General features: G+C 33.5%; 1 protein-coding gene across 4 annotated transcripts in view; it reads left to right on the forward strand.

Annotated features, from left to right (window-relative positions):
* LEMD3 (LEM domain containing 3) overlaps window positions 1-24,427 on the forward strand; it is a 73,403-nt gene that overhangs the window by 19,459 nt on the left and 29,517 nt on the right. For all 4 annotated transcript variants that reach the window (XM_072973015.1, XM_072973016.1, XM_072973017.1 and 1 more), the window contains exons 2-4: window positions 10,141-10,178; window positions 13,934-14,000; window positions 16,271-16,338. In XM_072973015.1, coding sequence (XP_072829116.1) covers window positions 10,141-10,178; window positions 13,934-14,000; window positions 16,271-16,338 — 173 coding nt within the window. The remainder of the gene's footprint in view (window positions 1-10,140; window positions 10,179-13,933; window positions 14,001-16,270; window positions 16,339-24,427) is intronic.

Consider the following 24,427-nt stretch of genomic DNA (forward strand, 5'->3'; position numbering starts at 1 on the left):
TATTTAAATGTATTCTTATACTGCCTTTCCTCCCAACTTTGAATAAACTACAGGAGTGTCTTTATCTGACAAAATTAGATGGAGGCAGGAGCCTAATCATTTCCCTTTGGTTTTGAGCCACTGAGACTAGGAGTGTGGGTGTGTGTCTGTGTTGGTGTGGGGAGAAACTCATTATTACCTTTATAGTTTAGAGTAAGCTGTTGGTAGTTTCTTGAAGTCTAAAGTCTTCTCTTGGATTAAACATTTTTGGAATGGGAACTTCAATTTTAGTTACTAGTCAGATTCAGTAATCAGTAACTTATCAGGTATGTTTTCTTGAGTTATGGATGTTCTATTAAGATGTCAGAATTAATTTTTAGGAGGAATAGACTGTATCATTAAAGTCTTTTAAATGTGTAATATTTTGATTTACTAGTGATTAATTTTCTAATTTAGTAATAATTTTAAATTAGGTAAATGAATCCTGTCTTGTAAAATGAATCCTGTCTTGTAAAATCGTTGGTAAATAAATTACCTCCAACTCAGTAGGTTAAACATATTAGAAAATAATTTTGAATATTTGTAAAGCATTTACTTTCTAAAGATTCCTAGACAAAAGCTCCTACATTTTGGATACTTTCCAATATGCCAAGTTTAATAGAAAAGATAAAATCTTACTTTGTAAATGTAAATTATATGATTTTAAAAAATAAGACTATATTAGCCAGGTCTTCCTGAAACAAAACAAAACAAATTCTTACATTACAATAACTCTTCCAGTTTTTGTAAAATAAGAAGAACTAGCACTGTCAGTGAATATTTATTGTTTTGTTTTTAATACTTTTTCTTCTGTAGTATTTTATTATGAAAAATTTCAAATAGAAAATTGAAAGAATTGTGCTGTGATTACTCATTCCCACACTTATATTCTACAGTTAACATTTTCTATATTTGCTTTATTATATGTTTTGTTCACTAACTCTATTCATCCACTGTTCTGTCTTTAAAAAGTATATTTGAATAAATTGAAGACATTAGGCTATTTCACCTTTACATACTTCATGCAAATTATTAAATAGAATGAGGGTTTTTTTAGGTAAAATTTGCATACAGTTAGATGTGCAGATTTTTAATATACCGTCAGATAAGTTTTGACAAACACATCCAGCTGTGTAACTCAAATCCCAATAGATACAGAACATTACCTTCACCTCCAAAAGCTTCCTCATGCCCAGTGAGTACTCCTTCACTGTTCTGATTTTTTCACCATAGATTTATTTTGCCTGTTATAAAACTTCATGTAAGTGGATTCATAGAATACTCTTTTTTTTTCAGTCAGGCTTTCACTCAGCATGATATTTTTGAGATTCATCAATGTTGCATTTTCTAGTAGTTCATTCCATTTTATTATTCTTGGTTTACTTTTAAGGCTCAAATTTACACAGAAATTATTTGTCCCTTCCTGAATTCTTAAAGCACACTGTACTAAACTCTAAGGTATTGATTATGTTATATATCATAGCTACTCATTTGTCTCCACTATGCTGTAAGCAGCATGTTCTCAGAACATCGTATTTAGAATATGCCCCATATTCTTGTTGAACAGTCTGTGGTTTGAAGTCTTTCTTACAGCTTTTGTTCAAGAGATCCCAGACTTGGGGTATAATTATAATGTGAAATTAGTGCTTGAATAAAGACAAAAATTTCAATTCTAGTCTGCTATCAATTCCCACCTGCCCCCAGAGAGTCTTCATTTTTATGGTAAGCAAATGTTGAGATTTTCAAATAACCACAAAGTTGAAAGAGACCATAATGTTCCTTATCAAATAGAGATGAAGAATAAGAGCCAATCAAATAATAAGGCTATTGTTAATTTAATTATGAGCTTTGACCTTTTATTTCCTTGGACATATGATTTCAGTTTTCATCATATTCTTAGTACTTTGATAACCACATTCAAAGTCCTTTTTATTTTTATTTTTTTAAATGACTGTGTATGTTCTGTTATTCTTTAAGAAAAGTTATTTGGAAGTAGCTCAAGACTTTTGCCTCTTAAAAAAGGGTGAATGGGGGTAGGGTGTAGCTCAAGTGGTAGAGCACATGCTTAGCATGCATGAGGTCCTGGGTACAATCCCCAATACCTCCTCTAATAGTAAATAAGGAAAGCTAATTACCTCCCCCTACCAAAAAATGAATGAATAAAAAAAAGAAAAGTGTGAATGACAAATTGGGAGTCATATAAGACATAAGATGTGGAGAAGCGTTTGTGTTTTTGCCCTCCTTCTCTTCTCTTTCACTGATTATCCCCATCTAGGTCTGTCCCTTTGTAAATCCAGATAGATAGGTGGGGTTAACATGGAAAGATGAGTAGAACAAAGGTGATACGAGTTTACCTTAGGCAAGTTTTATAGTAGACAGTTTCTGTCCATAAAATTTTGTCTATTTTTGAGCTGATTTAACCTCAACATTCACAGTAATTTAGTAAGTACACTTGAAGTGAACTGTTCCTGTCCTTTGGAATGACCGTATATTTAACAGACCATGAAACAATAGGCAAACTTTCAGAGAACAAATGGGCAATGTGCTGTGTTGCAAAGAATGTACTGCCTTGTTCACCCTGTCCATTTTTAGATCAGTCTGGCTGGCAGTGAAATGCAGAAATCTTCACCACACAGGTGCAGTGTTCTGCAGCTGTTGGAAACATTTGCCCTCTCCCTTACCCCCTCACTTTTTGACATATAATTATGCTCTGTTTAAACCGTTAATGCTAGAAGATGGGATTTGAGAATTTGAATGTCTATTTACAAAAAGGTACAACTCAGAGAGATAATTGGTCATTTAGGCAACTGAATTTAACTTCCTAGATGACTTGAATTTCGAAGACTAAAACCTAGCCTTAAGGTCATAGAGTTTTAGAATTATAAGAGACTGCCTTTGAAAGAGCATGGCTGCAGAGTTACTGCCCTCCAGATTGAGCTTCTTGAGGACAGGGCTTCTATAGTTTTATTTTTTAGTCTCCTGCAACTAGCATAGTGTCTGGCATCTAGTAGGCACTTGGTAAGTTTGTGAGTATTTTTTGTTGGCAGATGAAGCCAAACTGTTGCTTAGGTGTGGTGTGGTACTAAGATGAGAAAATTGGGATTTTTTTTTTTAAACCAATGCCTTGTGGTAAGTTTTATAGCAGTCTTAAAAACAAAGTGCTATGGCAGCAGAGAGACACAGTGTGATTAATGCTGCCGATGGTGGTCATGGGACACTTCACGTTTTGATATATCATGGAAAATCTTTTCCTAGACTACAATTAGAGAACTTGGTTTAGAGGAGTTTTCCTCATCAAAGAGACATCAGTGTATTCTCCCCAAAGCAGTGTCTTTTCCTCCTTATCTCCATTTTGTGCATTTTTCGTGCATTACATCATAAGGAGATTAAAGTTTAATGATTCCAAATCTGAAAGTTCTAGAGGAGAATGCTTAAACCAAATAGAACAACTATTTTCTGTGGTTGTTTTTTCTTTAATGAAAAGAATGTAGGCTTTGGAGTCAGACATGAGTTTGAATCCCATCTTTTTGAATTCCAGCTCTTTAAATTTGCTCTTACCTGGGCAAGCAACCTAACCTCATCATGCATCAGTTTCTGTGCCCGTAAAAATAGAGGTAATACCTGCTGTAAAATAGTGGTATAAAGGATAAAATGAGCTACCTCCTGAATGCATGGCGTCAGTATTCCTGGAACCTATCGAGAGCTGAAGAAATACAAATTCCTTTTTATTCCAAGGAGAAGCTTATGGAGTGATCAGGATTGTATTACCCTTCTGGTATTGGTGAGGCTGTTATTCTTGGAAATGGCAGTATGCCTCCAAGCCTATGTTCTTTCAACATGTATTTAGCACCCAATATCTGCGAGGCAGATAGGTAGAGATTTTGTAGTTTTGTTGGGGAAAGAAACAAACAACAAATAGTTAAAAGTGATAATATAAGGTAGTAGAGATACCAAGAGTAAATACATAGAGGTTCTAACAAGGGGAAGGTCCTGATGAGCTGCAGTGTTTAGGCATCCTTCAGGACTGCAGCAGAGCTGCAGACTGGACCTTAAAGACAGAATAAAGGAGAGGGGAGAATATTCAGCCTTGAAGAAGATTAGAAAGATCAAAAGCTCAAAGCCTTTCTGGCAGAATATTTTTTTCTGGCTTTATTGATAAATAAATAACATTTAACATTGTGTAAGTTTAATTTGTACAGTGTTGATTTGGTAGATTTATGTATTGCAAAATGACTACCACCATAGTATTAGCTACCACCTCCATCCTGTCACATAATTATCATTTCTTTTTTGTAGTGAGAACATTTAAGATCTTCTCTCTTAGCAACTTGCATGTTTATAATATAGTATTGTTAGCTGGAATCACCATGCTGTACATTAGATCCACATAACTTGTTAATCTTAGAACTGGAAGTTTGTACCCTTTGACCAATATCTCCCCATTTTCCCCACCTCCTAGCCCTTGATAACTACCACTCTGCTCTCTGTTTGGCTTCTTAAATTCTTTCTTTTAATTAATTTTTTTTCATATTTAAGTATAGTTGATTTATAGTGTTGTGTTAGTTTCAGGTATATGATAAAGTGATTCTGTTATATGTATTTTTTTCAGATTATTTTCCATTATAGGTTATATTGAATATAGTTTCCTGTGCTGTACAGTAGTAAATCCTTATTGCTTACCTATTTTATTTATAGTAGTGTGTATCTGTTAATCCCATAGTCCTAATTTATCCTTCCCGTTTCCCCTTTGGTAACCATAAATTTGTTTTCTATGTCTGTGAGTCTGTTTCTGTTTTGTAAATAAGTTCATTTGTATCATTTTTTAGATACCACATAAAAGTAATATCATGTAATACTTGTCTTTGTCTGACTTCACTTAATATGATATTCTCTAGGTCCACCTATGTTGCTGCAAATGGCACTATTTCGTTCTTTTTTATGGCTGAGTAATATTCCATTGTATTATATATGGAATATTATATGTATATACACACCCTATCTTCTTTATCCATTCATCTGTTGATGAACACCAGGTTTGGCTTTTTTAGATTCCACATGTAAGTGATATCATACAATATTTGTCTTTCTCTGTCTGAATTATGTCACTTAGTATATTATCCTCCAAGTCCATCCATGTTGTTGCAAATGGCAGGGTTTCCTTCTTTCTCATGGCTGAATAACACTCCATTCTATATATGTACCTCATCACCTTTATTCATTCATCTGTTGACGGACAATTGGGTTGCTCCCATATCTTGATTATTGTAAATAATATTGTAATGAATATGGGGGTGCAGATAGCTCTTTGAGATCCTGTTTTCATTTCCTTTGAATGTATACCCAGAAGTGGGATTTGCTGGATCATACAGTAGTTCTATTTTTAATTTTGAGGAACTTCTTTACTGTTTTCCATAGTGGCTGTACCATTTACATTCCCACCAACAGTGTACAAGTTTTCCCTTTTCTCCCTACTTTCACCAACACTTGTTATCTCTTCTTTTTGAGGATAATCATTCTTAAAGTGTGAGATGGTATCTCACTGTGGTTTTGATTTGCAGTTCCCTGATGGTTAATGATGTTGGGCATCTTTTCATTTACCTGTTGTACATTTGTATGTCTTCTTTAGAAAAATGTCTTTTCAGTTCCTCCTGGTAGAATATTTTTTATGACTGATAATTGATAGTTTGAAGTATTCAGAACAGAAAAACATCAAGGCTGACTGAAATTGGCTGTGCTGATCTAGAGAAAGCTGAAGAAAAGCAACCTGAATGTACTATTTCTTCAGTTTTCCTGGATTATTAATAGTAGGTCATTAATTCTGTAAATAGTAGATTATTAGAACTCTTAAACTTAATCGAGAGAGTGCCCGTTGTTTATTACACATGGTTTTCTTTTATAGCATAAGCCAGGTAACATGCTTCCAATTCCTTGAAGTTTCTTGCTCTAAGTAATCTATAAAAAGTCTTCAAGTTCCTACATTACCTGCACCTACTAATTCCCTTAAATAATGCCACCAGTTTGACTTCATTTCTTGCAATTTCCCTCTCATCCACATGGAAGTATCCAGGAGTAATATGGCAGGTATGCTACCACTTTAGAGCCCATATACTTCTTGTTCTTTCTGCCTGTAAACCCCTTCCTTCAGGTATCCGTGTGGCTTGTTGCCTCAGCTCTCTCAGGTTTCTATACAAATCCAGTCTTCTTAGTGTGGCCTTCTCTGCCCATCTTATTTAATGTTGCTTCCTTCCCTCACATGTTAACTCCATTCTTGCTGCTTAAATTCCAAACCACTTAGAACCACTTGACATACTATACGTTTTAAAAAATGTATTTGTTCATTGTCTCTTCTAACCCCTCTAAAATACAAGCCTCTTGAGGGCAGATATTTTTTATTTTATTTATGGCCACATTCCTAGTGCCTAGTACAAGCTACTCAATAAATATTTGTTAAATAAACTTTATCTTTCTTTCTGAGTTGTAAAAGAACTTTGGTCACCAAAGACCCTTTTCTTCCCTTTACTGCCATTGAGTGGCCAAAATGGAGCCTTCCTGAGGAGAACATCAATTCATTTAGTCAACATTAAACATACACTTTGTGAATACAGGCATACATTGGAGATATTGCAGATTTGGTTCCAGACTACTGAAATAAAATGAATAATCGCAATTAAGGGAGGCCTACAAATTTTTTGGTTTCCCAGGGCATATGAAAGTTATGTTTACACGGTACTGTCTATTAAGTGTGCAGTAGCATTATGTCTAAAAACACAGTGTACATACATTTATAGGTTAATATGCTTCATTTTTTTCCTTTTTATCTGGGAATTCATAATGGTTGACAAATTTGATCTCAGCCTAAGAGAATGGAAAAAGGTTTAAACTTGACAGAAAAGATCAGTGAAACTAGTAACATTTTTGGAATTGATGTGAGAGAAAGAGGCTTAGAGAAGGGGAATTGACAATGTATCTTTAAGTAAGTAGGAAAATATCACAAGATTCGAATTAGTTCCTTGAAGCAAAATGTGATGAGAAATGATTGGATGATTTTGAGGGGTCTAGTAGTATAATTAAAGAAATATTTTTAGGAATTTGATTTTTACAATTATAAGGATAGTTCAAAGAAGAAAGTCAACATTTAAGGACGTGTACAAAGAAAAGTAGTATATTTGAGGTTTGAAATAATGTGAAAAAGAAAATTGAGGGAGAAATGGCCGTACCAGGAGAATTTGAGAAAAAGCAGTAATGAGAAGCTGGTGTAGGAGGACAGTAAGTTTGAAATACCAACTTGGCATTATCGTTGCTTTAGGATAAAAGGTAAGAATTTACCCTCAGGTCTATCCCTAGAAAAAAGGCTAAAAATTGAGGTCGCATTTTTTGCTGTAGGTTTCTTTTGGAATATGGTTTCTTCTCTATAATTGCCTAATTGTCAGGGAAGGGGGAAACATTTTCACTTGGGGTAACAATATGTGTTGTATCCATCAAAGATTGTGGGTACTTTGGATAAGATTTTAAAATACTGATGTAGTTTTAGAAATACTGAAATGATTTGGGGGAATAAAAGTTAAATGCATAAAAATTGCTCTTTTTAAATGGCATTTCCTTTCTAAAACTTAACCTCAAGACTACATTTACTTTTGTTGTTAATAGGTCTGTCAGTTAATTTAATAGGTAACAATTGTCATAGAAAATTGGGGAAAACTTTTAATAGTAGATGTGCAGAATGTAAAATATATTGATGGCTTTTTAGTATGTTATACGTTGGTTATCTTAGCCCATTAGCCAAGAGGCAGCAACCTAGAAAGGTACAAATGGCAGAGCAATGTTTTTCAACAGAATTGTTCTGCTCTTTGGCTTTCTCTTTGTTACTCTATTCCTCTCCCTTTCCAGTTGCTCAGAATATGCCCTTCTCCAGATTCCTGCAGAATTTCACACTTTTGCTTCAGTGTTAACACACAGAGTAGAAAAAAGAAGGATAGATTTAGCCTAGATTGCACAGATAGCGCTTTTCAAGTACTAACAGTATGTACAGTACTGTGCTTGGCGGTGAGCATACAAATGTGAATACACGTGATGCCTTGCTGTGAGAAACTCATAGTGGAGCAGTCTAGTGGGAGTAATACTTTAATAGACGTATTTGAAGAGCTAGTTTTCCATTAATAATTTTGACCAAAAAAATTGTATACAGTCAAAAAAAAGTCATCTCATGGCTTTTCTTCCTAGATATTAAAACCTGTTTTTTAGAATTGCGTGTTTTAATATTTTTCAGAATTATTCTTATAATGAGCAAATAAAATCCTAATTTTTTTTATCATTGTTAGAGCCACTTTTTTTAAGTGGCATATTTTTGTAATATATTGAAGTATATATATGGCTTTATTTTAAGTTGTTCAAATTTCACAATAAAAATTAATCTTATTAAAAAATATCTTTTTACTCCAACATTTTAACATTTCTTAACGTTTTATTTAATCTTTAAGGTATACTCTTTCTATTCCCCCTTTAAGTACATTTGATCTATTTTTCAAAAATTTTTCTTTCCCAGCATTAAAACTCTCTTGCTGTATAGAAAAATGTCTGAAAATCTATGATCAAATCTTTTCAGATGATAGCAGAAAACATTTTTCTCTTGCTTTTTTTTAACATTTTTATTGATTTATAATAATTTTACAATGTTGTGTCAAATTCCAGTGTTCAGCACAATTTTTCAGTCATTCATGGACATATACACACTCATTGTCACATTTTTTTCTCTGTGATTTATCATAACATTTTGTGTATATTTCCCTGTGCTATACAGTGTAATCTTGTTTATCTATTCTACAACTTTGAAATCCCAGTCTATCCCTTCCCACCCTCTACCCCCCTGGTAACCACAAGTCTGTATTCTCTGTCCATGAGTCTATTTCTGTCCTGTATTTACGCTTTGTTTTTGTTTGTTTGTTTTTTAGATTCCACATATGAGCGATCTCATATGGTATTTTTCTTTCTCTTTCTGGCTTACTTCACTTAGAATGACATTCTCTAGGAGCATCCATGTTTTCTCTTGCTTTTTTATTGTACCTTGTTAAGCTAATCTCACACATAAACTTTCTTAGAATCAGGCAGTTCCTGCTTCCTATGGGACTTCCTGTTTTCTCAAATAAAAATAGAAAAGCACCTCAGAAAGGAAACCTGGTCAGTGTGAACTACTTTGTAGGCTCAGTTAGTCTTAGTTGTGACCTGGAATATAGATAATATTTTTGCATATAATTTTAAAATAGAGAATAAGGAGAAAAGTCTAAATAATAACCTGCGAGATACTATGTATTCAGCCATAAATTTATTTGTATCTATTGGGGAGGGTGATTGTGGGGAGGTGGGTGTGGAGAGGTTGAATGGAAAGTGGGAAATCCTTTCTTTATAATATTTATTGGAAATAAGTTGTTTAATACTGAGACTTAATTCTTCGCCACTTTGATATGTGTATTTGTTTCTTGCCGCTTCCCCAGATGTTAGCAAGGACTAGCAAGTTTGATTTTTTAATCACTGAAAGTAAGAATTCTAAATAAACTGTTTAGTTTTAAAGCATTTTGTAGATTTCTGCAAGTAGTAACTGCTTTTAGTCTAGAGTTTTAGAGAACCCAAGTTAAGGTGAAGAAATGATGGGCATTAATAATAACAATAATAGGTAACATGTTAATTATTTGACACTATGCCAAGTACTTTATATGGTTTATACTATTTAATCCACACAACAGCTATATAAGGTAGGTATCATTGTTACCTCCTTCCATTATAAAAGAGGAAGCTACAACTTAGAATGGCTCAGTAGATGGTAGGTAGTTCAAGGTCATGTTGCTATTAAGTGATGGAGCTAGGACTTGAACCAAGCCACTCTGAGAATAAAGCACCTGCTTTCAGTTATTTAGAACAAATCACAAATTTTAGTGAACATGGTAAATATAGTAAGTCTGAAACATTAGTTCTCCAACCTTTATTATCGTAAGTTTGTTTACATTTTGTTTGTATGTTTACGTAGTTTTAGCAAAGTACATGCTGGCATTTCAGAGGGCTTGTTTAGGGGGATTCTAATTCTCATTCTTAAATGATGCTAATAGTTCTCTCTTTTTCTTTTCTTGATAGTAAAAAACCCCTTTGATGAAACGTTTGGAAAAATACAAGTAAGTAAAAAGTCATAAAACTGATACTTTGTCTCATGTTTTATATGATAAAAGTATTAGGATGACTGTCAACTAAAAATTAGTAATTTTAAAGGTTCTTTTAGGCTGAAGCAATATGTTTTCTTGCTTTGAGTATTCCTTAAATATAGTATAATTAAATTTGACACAGATTTCTTCCTAAGAGCTGAACTGTTTGTCACTTTAAAGTAAAAGCCAACTGCCAAGTAAAATGACAGTGGCATGTCATCTGGGAATCTGGTCTTACTCTTAAAAGTGTGCCTGTTTTCTTAAGTTGTTGGATACCCTAGCATGTTTTGTCTTTTTTGCCCTTAGTTTGTCTCTTGGATTTTTTTTACTCATTGGTGTGGCTATTCAACTGTCAGGAAGGCAAAGGATTTAGAGTCTTAGGCAATCTATTTATGATTCCTTTTCTTTTTAAAGGATTTATAATATTAAGTTTAACCTGACTTTTACTCACATGAAAATATTTTTCACTTACCATCTATCATCATAGGCACGTCAAAGATGTTGATATTGAGCTTATACTACAATACACAGTTAGTTGTTAATTTTTTTGTTATAGGAACTGACAGTAACATAGACCTGTATGGAAAACATTATTTGTTTGCTGAAGGGTATGTAATAACTTGTAGTCAGATCCATAGAATGTTATTTTAGATTGTTAGTAATGATTAGTTTTAGTAATATTCTGTTGTGGTGATACTTGTTTTAAAAAGAAGAGAACTTTATCAGTTATAATATTAAGTATAACACTGCTGCTGACATCGTAATTTAAATTTGCATGATATGCACACTGAACACCGAAAACACGAGACTTTATTTCTTCTATATTATTTTCTCCTTGAGGGGAACTGAAGTTCCTAACCTCTAAATAATAGTAATAATTGTAATGAAGATAATGGCAATTCACTTATACTAAGTGCTTATTCTGTGCCAGGCACTATGCTAAGTGTTCAAAATCCGTTACTATCATTTAATCATAGACTTGATACAAAAATTGAAAATATCCTTGAGGAGATAATTGGCTGAGAATGGAAGAGGGAAATATTTAAAGGTGAAATATATTTAAAGGAGAAAGTTGGTAGAGTCAGTCTACAGTTTGATTTTATTCCCCCAAGAATAAGAACTTCCCTTCAGAGAATTTGTGTTACTAAAGGAAAATCTGAACCTTACCAAAACAGGCAATTGGAAGGTAGCTAGTTCAAATTATAAAATTATTTTTGTTTAATGAAAGGTTACTTGAAAGCTTACTTTAAATATGGATTTATTTTTAGATCTTTAACTTGTTTTCAGGGCGATTAGTAGACACATTTCAAGCTGATGTTAGACAATCTGAAAAGCAAAATGGAGGAACTTTGTAATGAAACAATAAGCCAATGTAAGTTTCTGTAGGAAAGTAACTTTAAAATTTGATTTACAGACTTTTCAGATTTACTTCTAGTTTAACATAATAGTGCTAAGATAATTGAACCAAAACCTTTCTATTTCTCAAAATTAATTGTTCCTATTAAACTATTTCATAAAAACTATTTAGGTCATAATTTAGTTGATCTTTTAGGTGGAACTTGATACTCTTGTAATATATAGATGGTCATTTTGAATGAGTTACCATTGGAGCAATAATTTTTGAAAAAAATATAGTTGAGCTTTTTGGGTGTTTAAATTCTTTATATGAGAATGTAATAGCCTGTATGTTATCCAGTATGAGATCCAGTTACACTTGATTAGTTTTTGTTATTTCTTCTACTTGTCTAGTCCACTGTTAATATATGTGAATCAAAAGATAAAGTTTATTCCCAAGCCTTCGATGTTCATTAAGATGTAATCACAGAGGACCATATCCAGTTTTGGGGTTTAGTTTTGGTTTTAAAAGGGATGTGGGATGGGCATGATCAGGACATGTAAAACTAAAACGAAATCAGTCTCTTTTTCCAGAGAAGGGAGGAAACGAACTTCAAAACTCTCAGCTACTTTAGTCCCAAAGCTTAATCAGATTTACGTTGGTTTTATGTATCAAGCCCACAAGCTACATTATTATTGGAACTCCTTCTCATCTTGTTATACTGAACATATTTATTAAAAATGATTTTGTGTTTTAATGTATCACAAATGCATAGCTTTCAGAATCCTGGATTTCAGCCCCTACAGTTACTTTTTGATGTCTGATTTTTGCAGTTTGGATTTTTCAGCTTAAGTGTTAAGGACTGGCTTGATTCCGAATCTGGTTGAGATAGAGCTGAGGGGGTAAAAAGCAAAAGGATTGAAAGGCAAGTAGTCAGCTTAAAGGAATGTCACTTATCTCTATCAACCATCTCACATAAAACCAGGGACTCTGGTGGTAGAATTGTGGAGCCTTTGATGAGTTTTCTTCTTCCAAGTGCCACTGATTAAAGCTGCATTGACAGAAGCATGCCACCCACAGTGTGCAAACTTGTCTTCTGAACATACAGCATGAAAACAAATGGATGAGGTTGCATGTCATTGGATATATAAATGTTACGTTCCTAGCTTTTTATTCCTTGTCTGAATTTGTTCCTGGTCATACTCATCCAGTAATCCTATTTGGTTAGAGATTTCAGGAGAAAGGAAATTTTAAAGACATAGCCCCCTCATGAATCATGAATTTATTTAAAATTGGTGATAAGCTATTATTACCCCCTTTCCTAATCTGCCCTCCCCCATTACTTATATGGGTCTGTCTTAATTGTGATTGGTCTTAAATTGGAGGTCTCATTGCTTTAGACTCCCAGGAGGGTGCTTAGACATTGCAGTAGTCTCCACTCTAGTCTCCTTTCATATGGTCAGAATAATGTTCCTGATGCACAGTTCTGTTTTACTTTCCTCCTCCTAAACATTCAGAATGAAGTCAAGCTCTTTGTCTTGTTATCTAGAGTTCTCTAGCCATTGATTCCAAACTACTTTTCCTGAGTTTGCTGAGTCAAAGTAGGCGACTGGTTATTAAAGACGTGTAACTAACGCTTTATGCCTTTAGGGCTTTGTTCATGCTGTTCCTTCTGCCTGGCATGCTGGTCAGTTCTTTCTGTTAAGCCCAATTCAGATACTGTTCCTTCCATAAATGGATCTTCCCTCCTCTCCCTCTTCTGTATTTGCATTATACTTTGTTTGCAGCTGTAACATTTAATATGTTTTTTGCCCTTGATTACAGGAACCATCTTATTCACTGGGTTTCTTGTTTTGCTAAGAATAGTTCTTAACTCCTAGTAGATACTCATTAAATGTTTGTTTCATCTTAATGGTTCCTAAATTTATATAGGACCACTTTGGGAGCTTAGGAGAGGTTGAGGGTTAATCAGAGTATCAGTGCTCATTCTCTTATGATGTGGGTGAGTCAGATTAAAACAAAACATGAAGAAGAAAACAGTCTTGTAAGAATTAATATACGTAAGTGTACTTTGTATAGAGGGGGATTGGGAGCATTCCTTTGGTGGTTGGGGGAGTTTATTGTATATGAGACCTTTTCTAGCACTGACCTTAGTGCTATTTCCCAGTCATCCTCAAGAAAGAAAATATTTAGAGTGATAGTTTAGATTCATAGACCAAGATTTCTTTAAAATTTGGTAGCCATTGGCTAAATATGAATTTGTCTTTCAGATTATGTGGCTTCTATGATTTTTAAATTCATTTACTGTTTTTCTTTTTGAATAAGATTATTATTTAGTGCATGTTTTTTTCCTTGGAATTGGATATTTTATAATACTTTCTTTTAAATTTAGGAAAGTGAAAAAAATCTTATGATGAACACCTTATACAAGCTTCATGATCGATTGGCACAGCTTGCAGGTAATTGTTTTAGCATTCATAGTGTCTAAAAATGTTTTGAAAATTAATTTACATATGTAGCATGAAGTATTGGTAGAAATGGTTTTTCCCAAGTTCAGTGTTGTTATGTTTGTAGGATATTTTCCCTTTACAAGTTTTTATTTCCTCTGTGGAGTGGGGTTTTATTTCTACAGATATGTTTAACCAAGGTCTTTTTCCTACCTGCCATATGTATAAGATGAAATATAGATGTGTACTGTATTATGTAATAAAAGTCCTCACATTTCTTTATAGCATTAATAGTAACAAAATTCTGAAAGCTTATATATCAGCTGAATTGGATAAGCAATGAATTAACTAAAATCCTAGATTAAACATAAAGGTGCATATTTTCCTTTGGTGGTTGTACAGGTGTCATTTCCTTAGATAAAGTATATATATTACAGAAATTTTTTCTCCTGACTCCTTGTAATTTCCTCATATTCTGCTCTTATTAAGTCTTTGAGGGCTCTCAGGTTTCAACATATCTGCAATTATAATTTAGGTGAATTGGTATCATCTATAAGTTGTAGTAGCAGCTTATCTATTACCTTTTAACTTTTTTTAGTTATTTCACATACAATCTGAAAGAAGAGACTTTAGATTCTCTTCTTATAAACAGTTACAGGAAAAGAAAAATGTAGTTTTCCAAACTTCTGTATGTAGCAGATCCTTTTGTAGAAAGCAGATAATTGGTAGAAGCCTAATAGGTAAATGTGGAACTTCTGTTGTTGAATGGAGATATTAAGATCCTGATAGTTCCCCATCCTGTCATCAATCTTTGTTTTTTTTTTTTTCCTTTGAGTCCTTAATTCTGGTCAGGTTTTGAGGCTCATAATTCTGTGTATATCACAAAAAGCCTTATTTGCATTACATGACAAATGATTGTATTCATATGCTGCAAACTAATGACATTTATCTGATACGCTATAGCACCCAGTAATAGCTTAAATATATAATCTAGCTAGGAATTCCTGATGTTACTACTACAAGCTTCTGCAGATGTTTTTATAGCAGTGTTTTCTGAAGTATGTTAGATCAGCATAATCTGGGGTGCTTTTAAAGATAAAGATTCCTTCCTCTAGAGCAGGGGTCTGCAAACTTTTTTGCTGTGAAGGGGCCAGATAGTAAATTTTTTACACTTTGCAAGCTAGACTCTCTCTGTCACAACTACTCAATTCTGCAGTTAAAGCTTGAAAGCAGCCATAGTTCATACATAAATGAATAACGTGTCTGTGTTCCCATAAAACTTAATTTATAAAAACCTGGTGGGCCAGATTTGGTCTATGAGTTTGCCAGCCTCTGCTGTAGATCTGTGCAATTGGAATCTCTAAGGATGGATTATAAAGTTTAAAAACTCACTTGTTCATAGGTGTTTCTGTCCTTTTTACAATTATGACCATTAAAATCTGGCTACTTGAACAAAACTGATAAATAGAAACATGGTTGCTTTCATGATACAAAAATTTGCCAAGGATTTTACTTTAGCTATTGTACTTTTATGTTAAAAAATCTTTTTTAATGTACCTGAAAGAAACAGGCAGGAAAAACTTAAAATTGAACTTCAATACAAGGTTAATTGATCTATGATAACCACAGATCGCCAAAGAAAAGACTTTGGATTCTCTTCTTATAAATAGTAACAAGAAAAGGAAAATGTAGTTTTCCGAACTTTTGTATGTATACACCCCTTTGCAGAAACCAGATCATAGATAGAAGCTTCCGTCTAATTTCTCTGTTGATATGTTATGATAATTTTTAAGGTATATAATATACTTCTTGCTAAAGATAGGTTTAGTAATAATCCAGAAATGCACATTTTAATTCAGACTTATTTGAACTCTTGAATTAATTAGCTTTAGTAATAGATGTATAAGTTAGCACAGTGAATTTTCACCCTTGAAAAATAATGTATCTGTGGAAGGTATTCCTTGTGCCAAGATCTATAGATAGGCATTAGTGTGACGTGGTTCCTACCTCTAAATAACAATTTCATTGGGAATATAAGAAGAAGATATGTTTCTATATAGACTGAAATACATTTAAAGGCTGTGGTTTATGTAAAGATAATTATTTAAATTGCCTACTGAAATTTTTTTCTAGAAAATATGAGTGTTTATCTTTTTTCCTTACTGATTATAATAATAAAACCTATAACTGTATAATTTGTAAACTATTTTGATTAATAATATTTGTTTTCTTCTACTTAACATAGTACTGATTCAAAATTAATAATATGCTAATCTTTTCAGGAGATCATGAATGTGGCAGTTCTAGTCAGAGAACACTTTCTGTCCAAGAGGCAGCTGCATATTTAAAAGTAAGCAGTGAAATTAGAATTTTAATAGCTCTATTCTTACAGTATATATAAATCATTACAACTTATATCTAAAATACTATGCATTTGATTACTTTAACTGTACTGTTAAAAGCTTGGGCCTGTTGTTTGGTATAATGTGGACAGATAGAGAAAGCAGAATTACTCAACATTTTTTGTTTTAGTTTGTTTTAGAACATTCTCTATGAGAGAATACACATTAATTTAGAAAGGGTACAAACACCATTGGTGAGAGAGAAATTGAGATAGGTGAGTAGCATGTAAGAAAACAAGTAAGCACCTAACCCTTGTCATTTATTTCAATTCTTCTGCCCCAGGATAATTTCATTTCAGGATACTAAGAGAACTTGCAGGTGCATTTTCTGTACCACTGTAAGTAATCTTTAGGAAATCCTAGATGAAAGGAAAGGTACTAGAAGGTTGAGAAGGACAAGTGTCACTCTGATTTCCAAAAAGAGGCAAGTGGCTTTTGAAAACCATACTAGAGAGCTCAATGTTAGTCCAGTTCCATAAAGATATTTCCATAAAGATGTGAATACTTACAAATGAAAATGCTGATCCCTGGAAGCTGGCATCCATTCATTATGAACAAGTCATGTCATATAAACTTCATTTGCCCCTTTTTAGAAATAGTGGTAAAGAAACATGTAACATGAGATCTACCCTATTAACAAATTTTAAATTGTACAATATTGTTAACTCCATATGCATTGTTGTGTAGCAGATCTCTCATACTTTTTTATCTTGCATTACTGAATCTCTGTACCCATTACCCTCTCCTCCCAGAGGCCTCTGACCATCACCATTTCACTTTCTGCTTCTATGAGTTTGACTACAGTAGATAAATACCTCATATAAGTGGAATCATGCAGTATTTGTTCTTCTGTGACTGACTTATGTCACTTAACCCAACATCATCAAGGTTCATCCATGTCATAATGTGACAGGATTTCTTTCTTTTTTAAGGCCGAATAGTATTCCATTGTATGTACCCCACATTTTCTTTATCCATTGATATGTTGATAGACATTTAGGTTTTTCTACTTCTTGGCTATTGGGAATAATACTGCAGTGAGCATGGGAGTGCAAATCTCTCTTAGATCTTGTATTCAATTCTTTTGATAAATACCCGGAAGTGAGATTGCTGATCATGTAATAGTTCTATTTTTGATTTTTTTTGGCTGGGACCGGGGGGTGGTGGTAGTTAGGTTGGTTGGTTGGGTATTTTTTGTTGTTTTTAAACTTTTTTTTACTTTTAATGGAGGTATTGGGGATTGAACCCAGGACCTCATGCGTGCTAGGTATGTACTCCACAACTGAGCTAACCCTCTCCCTATTTTTGATTTTTTGAGGAACTTTCATACTGTTCCATAGAGGTTACACCATTTTATATTCCTACGAACAGTTTACAAGGGTTCCCTTTTTTCCACATCCTTGAAAACTCTTGTTTTCTTGTGGTTTTTGTTTATTTTTTAATAATGTCCTTCCTAACAGGTATAAGGTGATATTTCACAGTGATCTAAATATGCAGTTCTCTGATGATAAGTGATAATTAGTGATGTTGAGCATCTTCTCATTTACCTATTGGACATTAATATGTCTTCTTTGGGGAAATGTTTATTGAGGTCCTTTGCCTATTTTTAAATTAGTTTATTTGATTTTTTGTTATTGATTTGTAGGAGTTCTTTATTTATTTTTGGATATTAACACTTATCAGATACATGGTTTGTGAATATTTTCTCCCATTCCACAGATTGTCTTTTTACTCTGTTGATTGATTCCTTTGCTTTGCAGAAGTTCTTTGGTTCATGTAGTCCCATTTGTCTCTTTACTTTTGTAGCCTGTGCTTTTGATGTCATATCCAGAAAATCATTGTCAGGTCATATTTTTAAAAAATCATTACCAAGACCAATATCATGAAGCTTTTCTCTGTCTTTTATTTTACGAGTTTTCATGTCTTATGTTTAAGTCTTTAATCCATTTTGAGTTGACTTTTGTGTGGTGCAAGATAGGCTTCAGTTTCATTCATTTACATGTGGAGATCCAGTTTTCCTAACACCATTTATTGAAGAAACTATCCTTTTCCCATTGTGTGTTCTTAGCATCCTTGTTGAAGATCAGTTGACCATATACACGTGAGTTTTTTTCTGTTTTCTTCCATTGGTCTATATGTCTGTCTTTATATTAGTACCATACTGTTTTGATTACTGTAACTTTGTGATATGTTTTGAAGTCAGGAAGTATGGGGCCCCCAGCTTTGTTCTTCCTTGAAATTGTTTTGGCTATTTGGGGTCCTTTGTGGTTCCATATGAATTTGAGGATTGATTTTTCTATTTCTGAAAAAAAAATGCAGTTGGGATTTTAATAGGAATTGCATTTAATCTATGGATTGCTTTGGGTAGTATGAACATTTTAACAATATTAAGTCTTCTAATCCATGAACATGGGATGACTTTTCATTTATTTGTGTCTTGAATTTCTTTTAGCAGCACTTTATAGTTTTCAGTGTTTGAGATCTTTCTTTTTTAATGTAGGCATTTACCAGTATGACATTCCCTCTCAGAACTTTTTTTTGCTGTATCCCACGAGAAGCTATTAGACCTCTTTCACCTGAATGTCCATTTCTTTTCTAGCTATGGGAAGGTTTTGGTCATTATTTCTTTAAATAAGCTTTCTGCTCCTTTTACTCTTCTCCTTCTGGGACTTCTGTAATGCATATATTTGTCCAATTGATGATATCCCTTAAGTCCCTTCAGCTTTCCTCACTCTTTTTCATTGTTTTTTCTTTTTGTCCCTCAGACTGGATAATTTCAAATGACATGTCTTGAGTTCCTTGATTCTTTGTTCTACTTGACTTAAGACTGCTGTTGAACCCATCTAGTGAACTTTTCAATTCAGTTACTGTATTCTTCAGCCCCCAAATTCCTGTTTGGTTCTTTTTAGTATTTTCTCTTTATTAATATTCTGTATTTATGCATTATTTTCCAGAGTTTGTTGAGCATCTTTTTGACAGTTATTTTGAAATTTTTATCAGGCAGTTCATAATAGCTGTTTCTTTAGGGTCATTTTCTGGAGATTGATTTTGTTCTTTTAGTTGGGCCATATTGCTTCGTTTCCTTTGTATGCCTTGTTACTTTGTGTTGGGATCTACCATTTGAAAACACGGCCACATTTCCCAGTCTTAACAGACTGCTTCATGCAGGGAAAGACCTTTACCAATGAGCTCAGATAGGGATTCTGGAGTCTTCTTAAATCTCTTCTGTGGATGCATCTTTTCTGGAATTGTGGGTGTACATTCCCAACTAGAGAGGTTTTGCAGGTTTCTTTTTATAGGAGCTTAAAAATCTCTTGCTCCCTCTAGTGTCTGTCTTAGATACTGCAGGTCCTCTGGAGCAGCAGCCAGCTGTCTAGCTCTTTTTAATTTTCAGCAACCCTCAGGCATCTACACTATGTCAGATCTTAGTGCTCTGAAAGAAGTGATATAGAGACCAGTCCCTGGGTAGCTCAGTAAGAAATTGGAGCATTGGACACATGCTCCAACTCTTTCTCTCCTCAGGGAGAAGCCAGGAGTTGGGGGCTTTCTGTCACTCATTCTACACTGAGCTGGGGGGAGGGGCAATGGCAAGTGAGTGTGTGCTAGTTCACTGCCTTTGCTCTTGCTGGCCCCCAACCTGGTGCCCTTACCTGTTAGTGCTTAGATTCAAACAAGACAGAAACCAATCCCTCTGATAGCCCCTGAAAAGTCTGAATGTTAGACATACGTTCCAGTCTTCTCTTTCCCCCCTCAAGGAGAACCTAGGAGTTGGGAAATTTCTCTCAATCACACCATGCTATGCCAGGGAAAGGGGCTCTGGTGAGTGAGTTATCAATTTTCCAATTTTCATGTAGCTAGTTTTGCACTTGCTTGGGATGCAGGAGCCTCTTAACTGTTTTCTGGATTTCTTACAAAGGTCTATGTATTGTTGAATTTGTATCTCCATGGGGGAAGGAGGGTCTGGGGCTTTCTATTCTGTCATCTTACTGATGTCACCCCCTCTTTTTTTAAATTTAGAATGTAGTATAGTAACGCTTCCAGCGAGATATTGATGACAGTCTCCCATGATATGCTTGTTAAAACAGAGAAATATTGACTCAGTTTTTAACTTAATTATGGCTTATTTATGTAGATACCCAAAAGATGTTAAGACAGTATAATATGATGGAGACTGGATGTGGATTCAAGCACTGGCACATAGAAGCTGTGTGTCTTAGTAAAGTCCCTTCACTTTTCTGTACCTGTTTCTCAGTGTGAAAGTGGGACTGTTGTTATTAATACCTGTCGGAGTTGTTAGGAGACTTAAGTGAGTATATAAAGTACCTAGCTCAGTGCCTGATGATTATAATAGTTTCCCAATAAATTTTCTCTCTTTTTCTGTGTTTCCTAACTAATTAAACCAGTGTTACTCCAGAGAGAGTTTTCTGATAACATGCTATAGAATTTGTCTCTTAACCTTGTTCTCTTTTTTATTTTCAATTTTGACCTAGATGAGAACATTGATGACGGGACAAATTTGTGGATAGTGTACTAGTTAATAGATTGGATAGCTAAAGAATCAGGATCCAAAAAGGTCTTAAATAAGGAGGGGTTATGATTATGGGACTCTGTCATAAGGGATGGAAGAATTGCCAGATGGATTATAGGGGTGGGGACAAAGAAGGGACTGGATTGAGTAGGCTAAAGGGACCATAGAATAAAATATTCCAGGAAGAGAGCATAGCATGTGGGAATCTAAAGCCAGCAAGCGATTATGAGATAATTTGAAAGTGTTTTTACTTTTACCAGGGGGAAAAACTGATCTCAACCAGTGATTCCCTCCTGCTTTCTCTTTTTTTCCAAGTTAAATCTCTTCGAGAGGTAATAGCACAGATACGTGTTCTGGTTGGTCATCAACTTTTTGTTTTGTTTAATTGATGTTAATGATTCTAGTCTTAAAAGATTTTCATATCTTTTCTCTGGAACTATTTTATGTTTCATATTAGGTTTTGCCTTTTTAAAAACAGTTAGTTGAATTTCTAATGTATATTTTTACAAAAGGTTTTGATTAATTGCTTAATTAAGTGAAGTTATTTTATGTAGAAATGTTCATATCCTTTTTATACATTTAGATTTGTGTGTGTGTGTGTGTGTGGTGTGTGAGCCTTTTCTTTTTGGAATCCCGCTTTCAGGTTTTTCCAATGCAGAGAAACCTGGGTGTGGCTTATTACCACCAAAGATGCAGATTGGACTGCTACTAAAAAAAGCACTAAACAGGAATTTTTCCAAAGAGAAATAAAGTTTTAAGGTCTAGATAGAAGGTTTTAAGTGCTATTTTAAATAATGCTTGTTTTTTACAATATAGCATTAACCCATGCTTATGATTTAACTCACATAGAAAATAAAAGGCAAAGTGAATTTCAAATTCACTGCCTAAGATAGCCACTCATTTTGGTCCATGTTTTTCTAGTCTTATCTATTTTTCCCCTAAAATTAGTATCACTGTAAGTATTATAAATATTTCATATTATAAGTATTTTTATATTTTTTTTTAAGTTACTAGTATTTTCCCATGTCAGTGTTCAGGTTTTTAAAAATTGTTTCTTTTTATCACTGGATAATATTTCTTTACTTGATTGTATTGTACTGGTTTGTGGTTTTTCGGTATTGTGAAAGCACTCTTATTTTTGCATTATAGTATTTGATTTTCTGATCATTTCCTTAGGAAATAGTCCTGGGAAGGAAATTACTTGTTCAAAGAGCCTTTGTTAATGCTTTTGATATGTGTTGCCAAATTACTTTCTAATTTGTAATGACAGTTTTAGCATAGTCTATCCAAAATTGGCTATTTTATTGCCCCAAATTCTCGTATAATATGGAAGAACGCCACTACAAAGCTGGTATTAATGATGAAAATATGTATATTGTAGGATTTCTTCTTGCAGAGAGAGATCTGTTGTACCTTTTATGTATTTGTACCGTGGTTTCACCAGCAACACAATTACGTTTTTACATTGAGGAGTAAATGAGCCAGAGAATGTGTAGAACTACTATGGTATAAGCTAAATTTTTCCCAACTTCTAGTGCATTTTAAGCACAGTATTAGTAAATGTTTCACGGAGTAAAGTGAGTGAATAAGCCTCCATAAATTAAAAAAAATGTATCTTGTATTTGATATTCTACATTCCATTTTTATTTTATTTCTCCTTCAAAGAAAATTTAAATAAATGTGACAATTAATTTAAGTAACTTAAACATTTTTTAAACTCCTCTAATGTTTTTCTTGAGCTTTTATTCATCTTTTTTTGTGATTGAAAGCTTGTATTGATTTGTGTAAAGTTAAGAGGTCCCTCTGGTGGAACATTCAGAAAATACATGGCACTGTATTTTCATGAAAGACATAGATTGCTTTTTTTTTTTTTAACATTTTATTTTAACACTTTATTTTCGTCAAAATGTATTTTCCCCTCTATTTAACACCACTTAGCATTCTTTTTTAAAATGGCTAGAGTTCGTAAGAGGTGTAAAGGAAATAATGTGTAAAGATTTTGTAAATTGCCTCACAAAAGTATGGTATTTTTTCTAATGGCATATTTATCACAATTTCTTGTATGTCTTGTTTCATTAGGGAAATGCAAAGGTAGATTTTCTGAGTAAGAATAATACCAATGTTATGTATTTATAAGTTATTTTCATAAAGGAAATATTTTCTACCCAAATCTGATATAGATTGCTTTTTAAGTTAAATGGTGGGAGCTTTGTATGATAATAACAGAATGATGTGATGAACGATGGTTCATTTCCTAGGCCACTTTCAAGACCTATTTTTAACACCATATGTTTAAGATTTGTGAAGAATATAATAGGAAAGAAGATAGCTATAGATGTGCCAAATTATGGGCTGGACAGATTTTTATGGACTAGCTTAGAATGCTCGTAAAAAGAATTGTGTCTTTGTAAAAAAAAAATACATGTTCTAAACAATGGAATGAGGGATAAATTTCATAATCACTATAATATTTCAAGTACAGTTTATCTTAGTACTTTCTATGTGTTATCTCTAATTTCACAATGATTTAGCAAAGTAGGTGGTATCAGACCCACTTTATAAAGAAACTAAAGCTCAGAAGGGTTTAGTGACTAGGTCATCCAGCTGGTAAGTGATGGAGCTGTGAATAGAATGAAAGTACTTGCTCTTCTCACTATACTATTTTGCCTCTTCGATGGAAGGGCTGGATTTATGATCCCTATTTTTATCTATTGAATGAGTAAGGGACTGACTCTGAATTGGGCTTGGGATCTGAAGAAGTGATCAAAGTATATGCATCTGCAAAAATGACATATTTTCTCTTGTTTCCGCTTAAGGATATACATAAAGCTAGTCAGTAGTGGAGTTATGATTTGGTTCCAGGCCTCTTTGATTCTAAGAACCATGTTTTTCCCATTATTCCTGGAAATGAAAGGTCAAGTTCCCACTGAATCATCAAGAATTAAATTAAATTCACTGTTGATGTCTGTTGATATTTTACTTAATTGAAAAAGTACCATCTCATGTATTAGTATATATCATCTCACAATTAACCAGAATATTCACTAGGTAGAAAGTCACATAGCTGATAATTTACACATTATGTAAATTATCCATTTTGTGAACTGTATCAAGTAGATTTTAATGTTTGCTTGACTTCTCCCTATGCCAGTATCTTTTTCCTTCCCTTACATTTTGTTGCTTTATTTAATGAACTGAGTCTCACATGAAACAGTGCTTTTTTTTAAGAAACAATATTATTTTTGTACTTTGAAACTGTAATATAAGTTCAAAACCTCTGATGAGTTTTAAAATACACATTTTTGGCCAATTACTTTGAAAATAAGGTAAATTTGGAAATGGGAATCATGGGTATACATGTATGTGTACACATACTAAAATAGATTTTAACAAATCTATTTTAATACATTCTAATTACACTATAAACATGTTTTCCCAAATCTTGCTAATCTTGTTAAAGACTTAGGAAAACATACTTAGAATTTAGAAAGATACCTGTGAAGCAGTCA

Source organism: Vicugna pacos, chromosome 12 (genome assembly GCF_048564905.1).
Source record: "Vicugna pacos chromosome 12, VicPac4, whole genome shotgun sequence".
NCBI lineage: Eukaryota > Metazoa > Chordata > Mammalia > Artiodactyla > Camelidae > Vicugna > Vicugna pacos.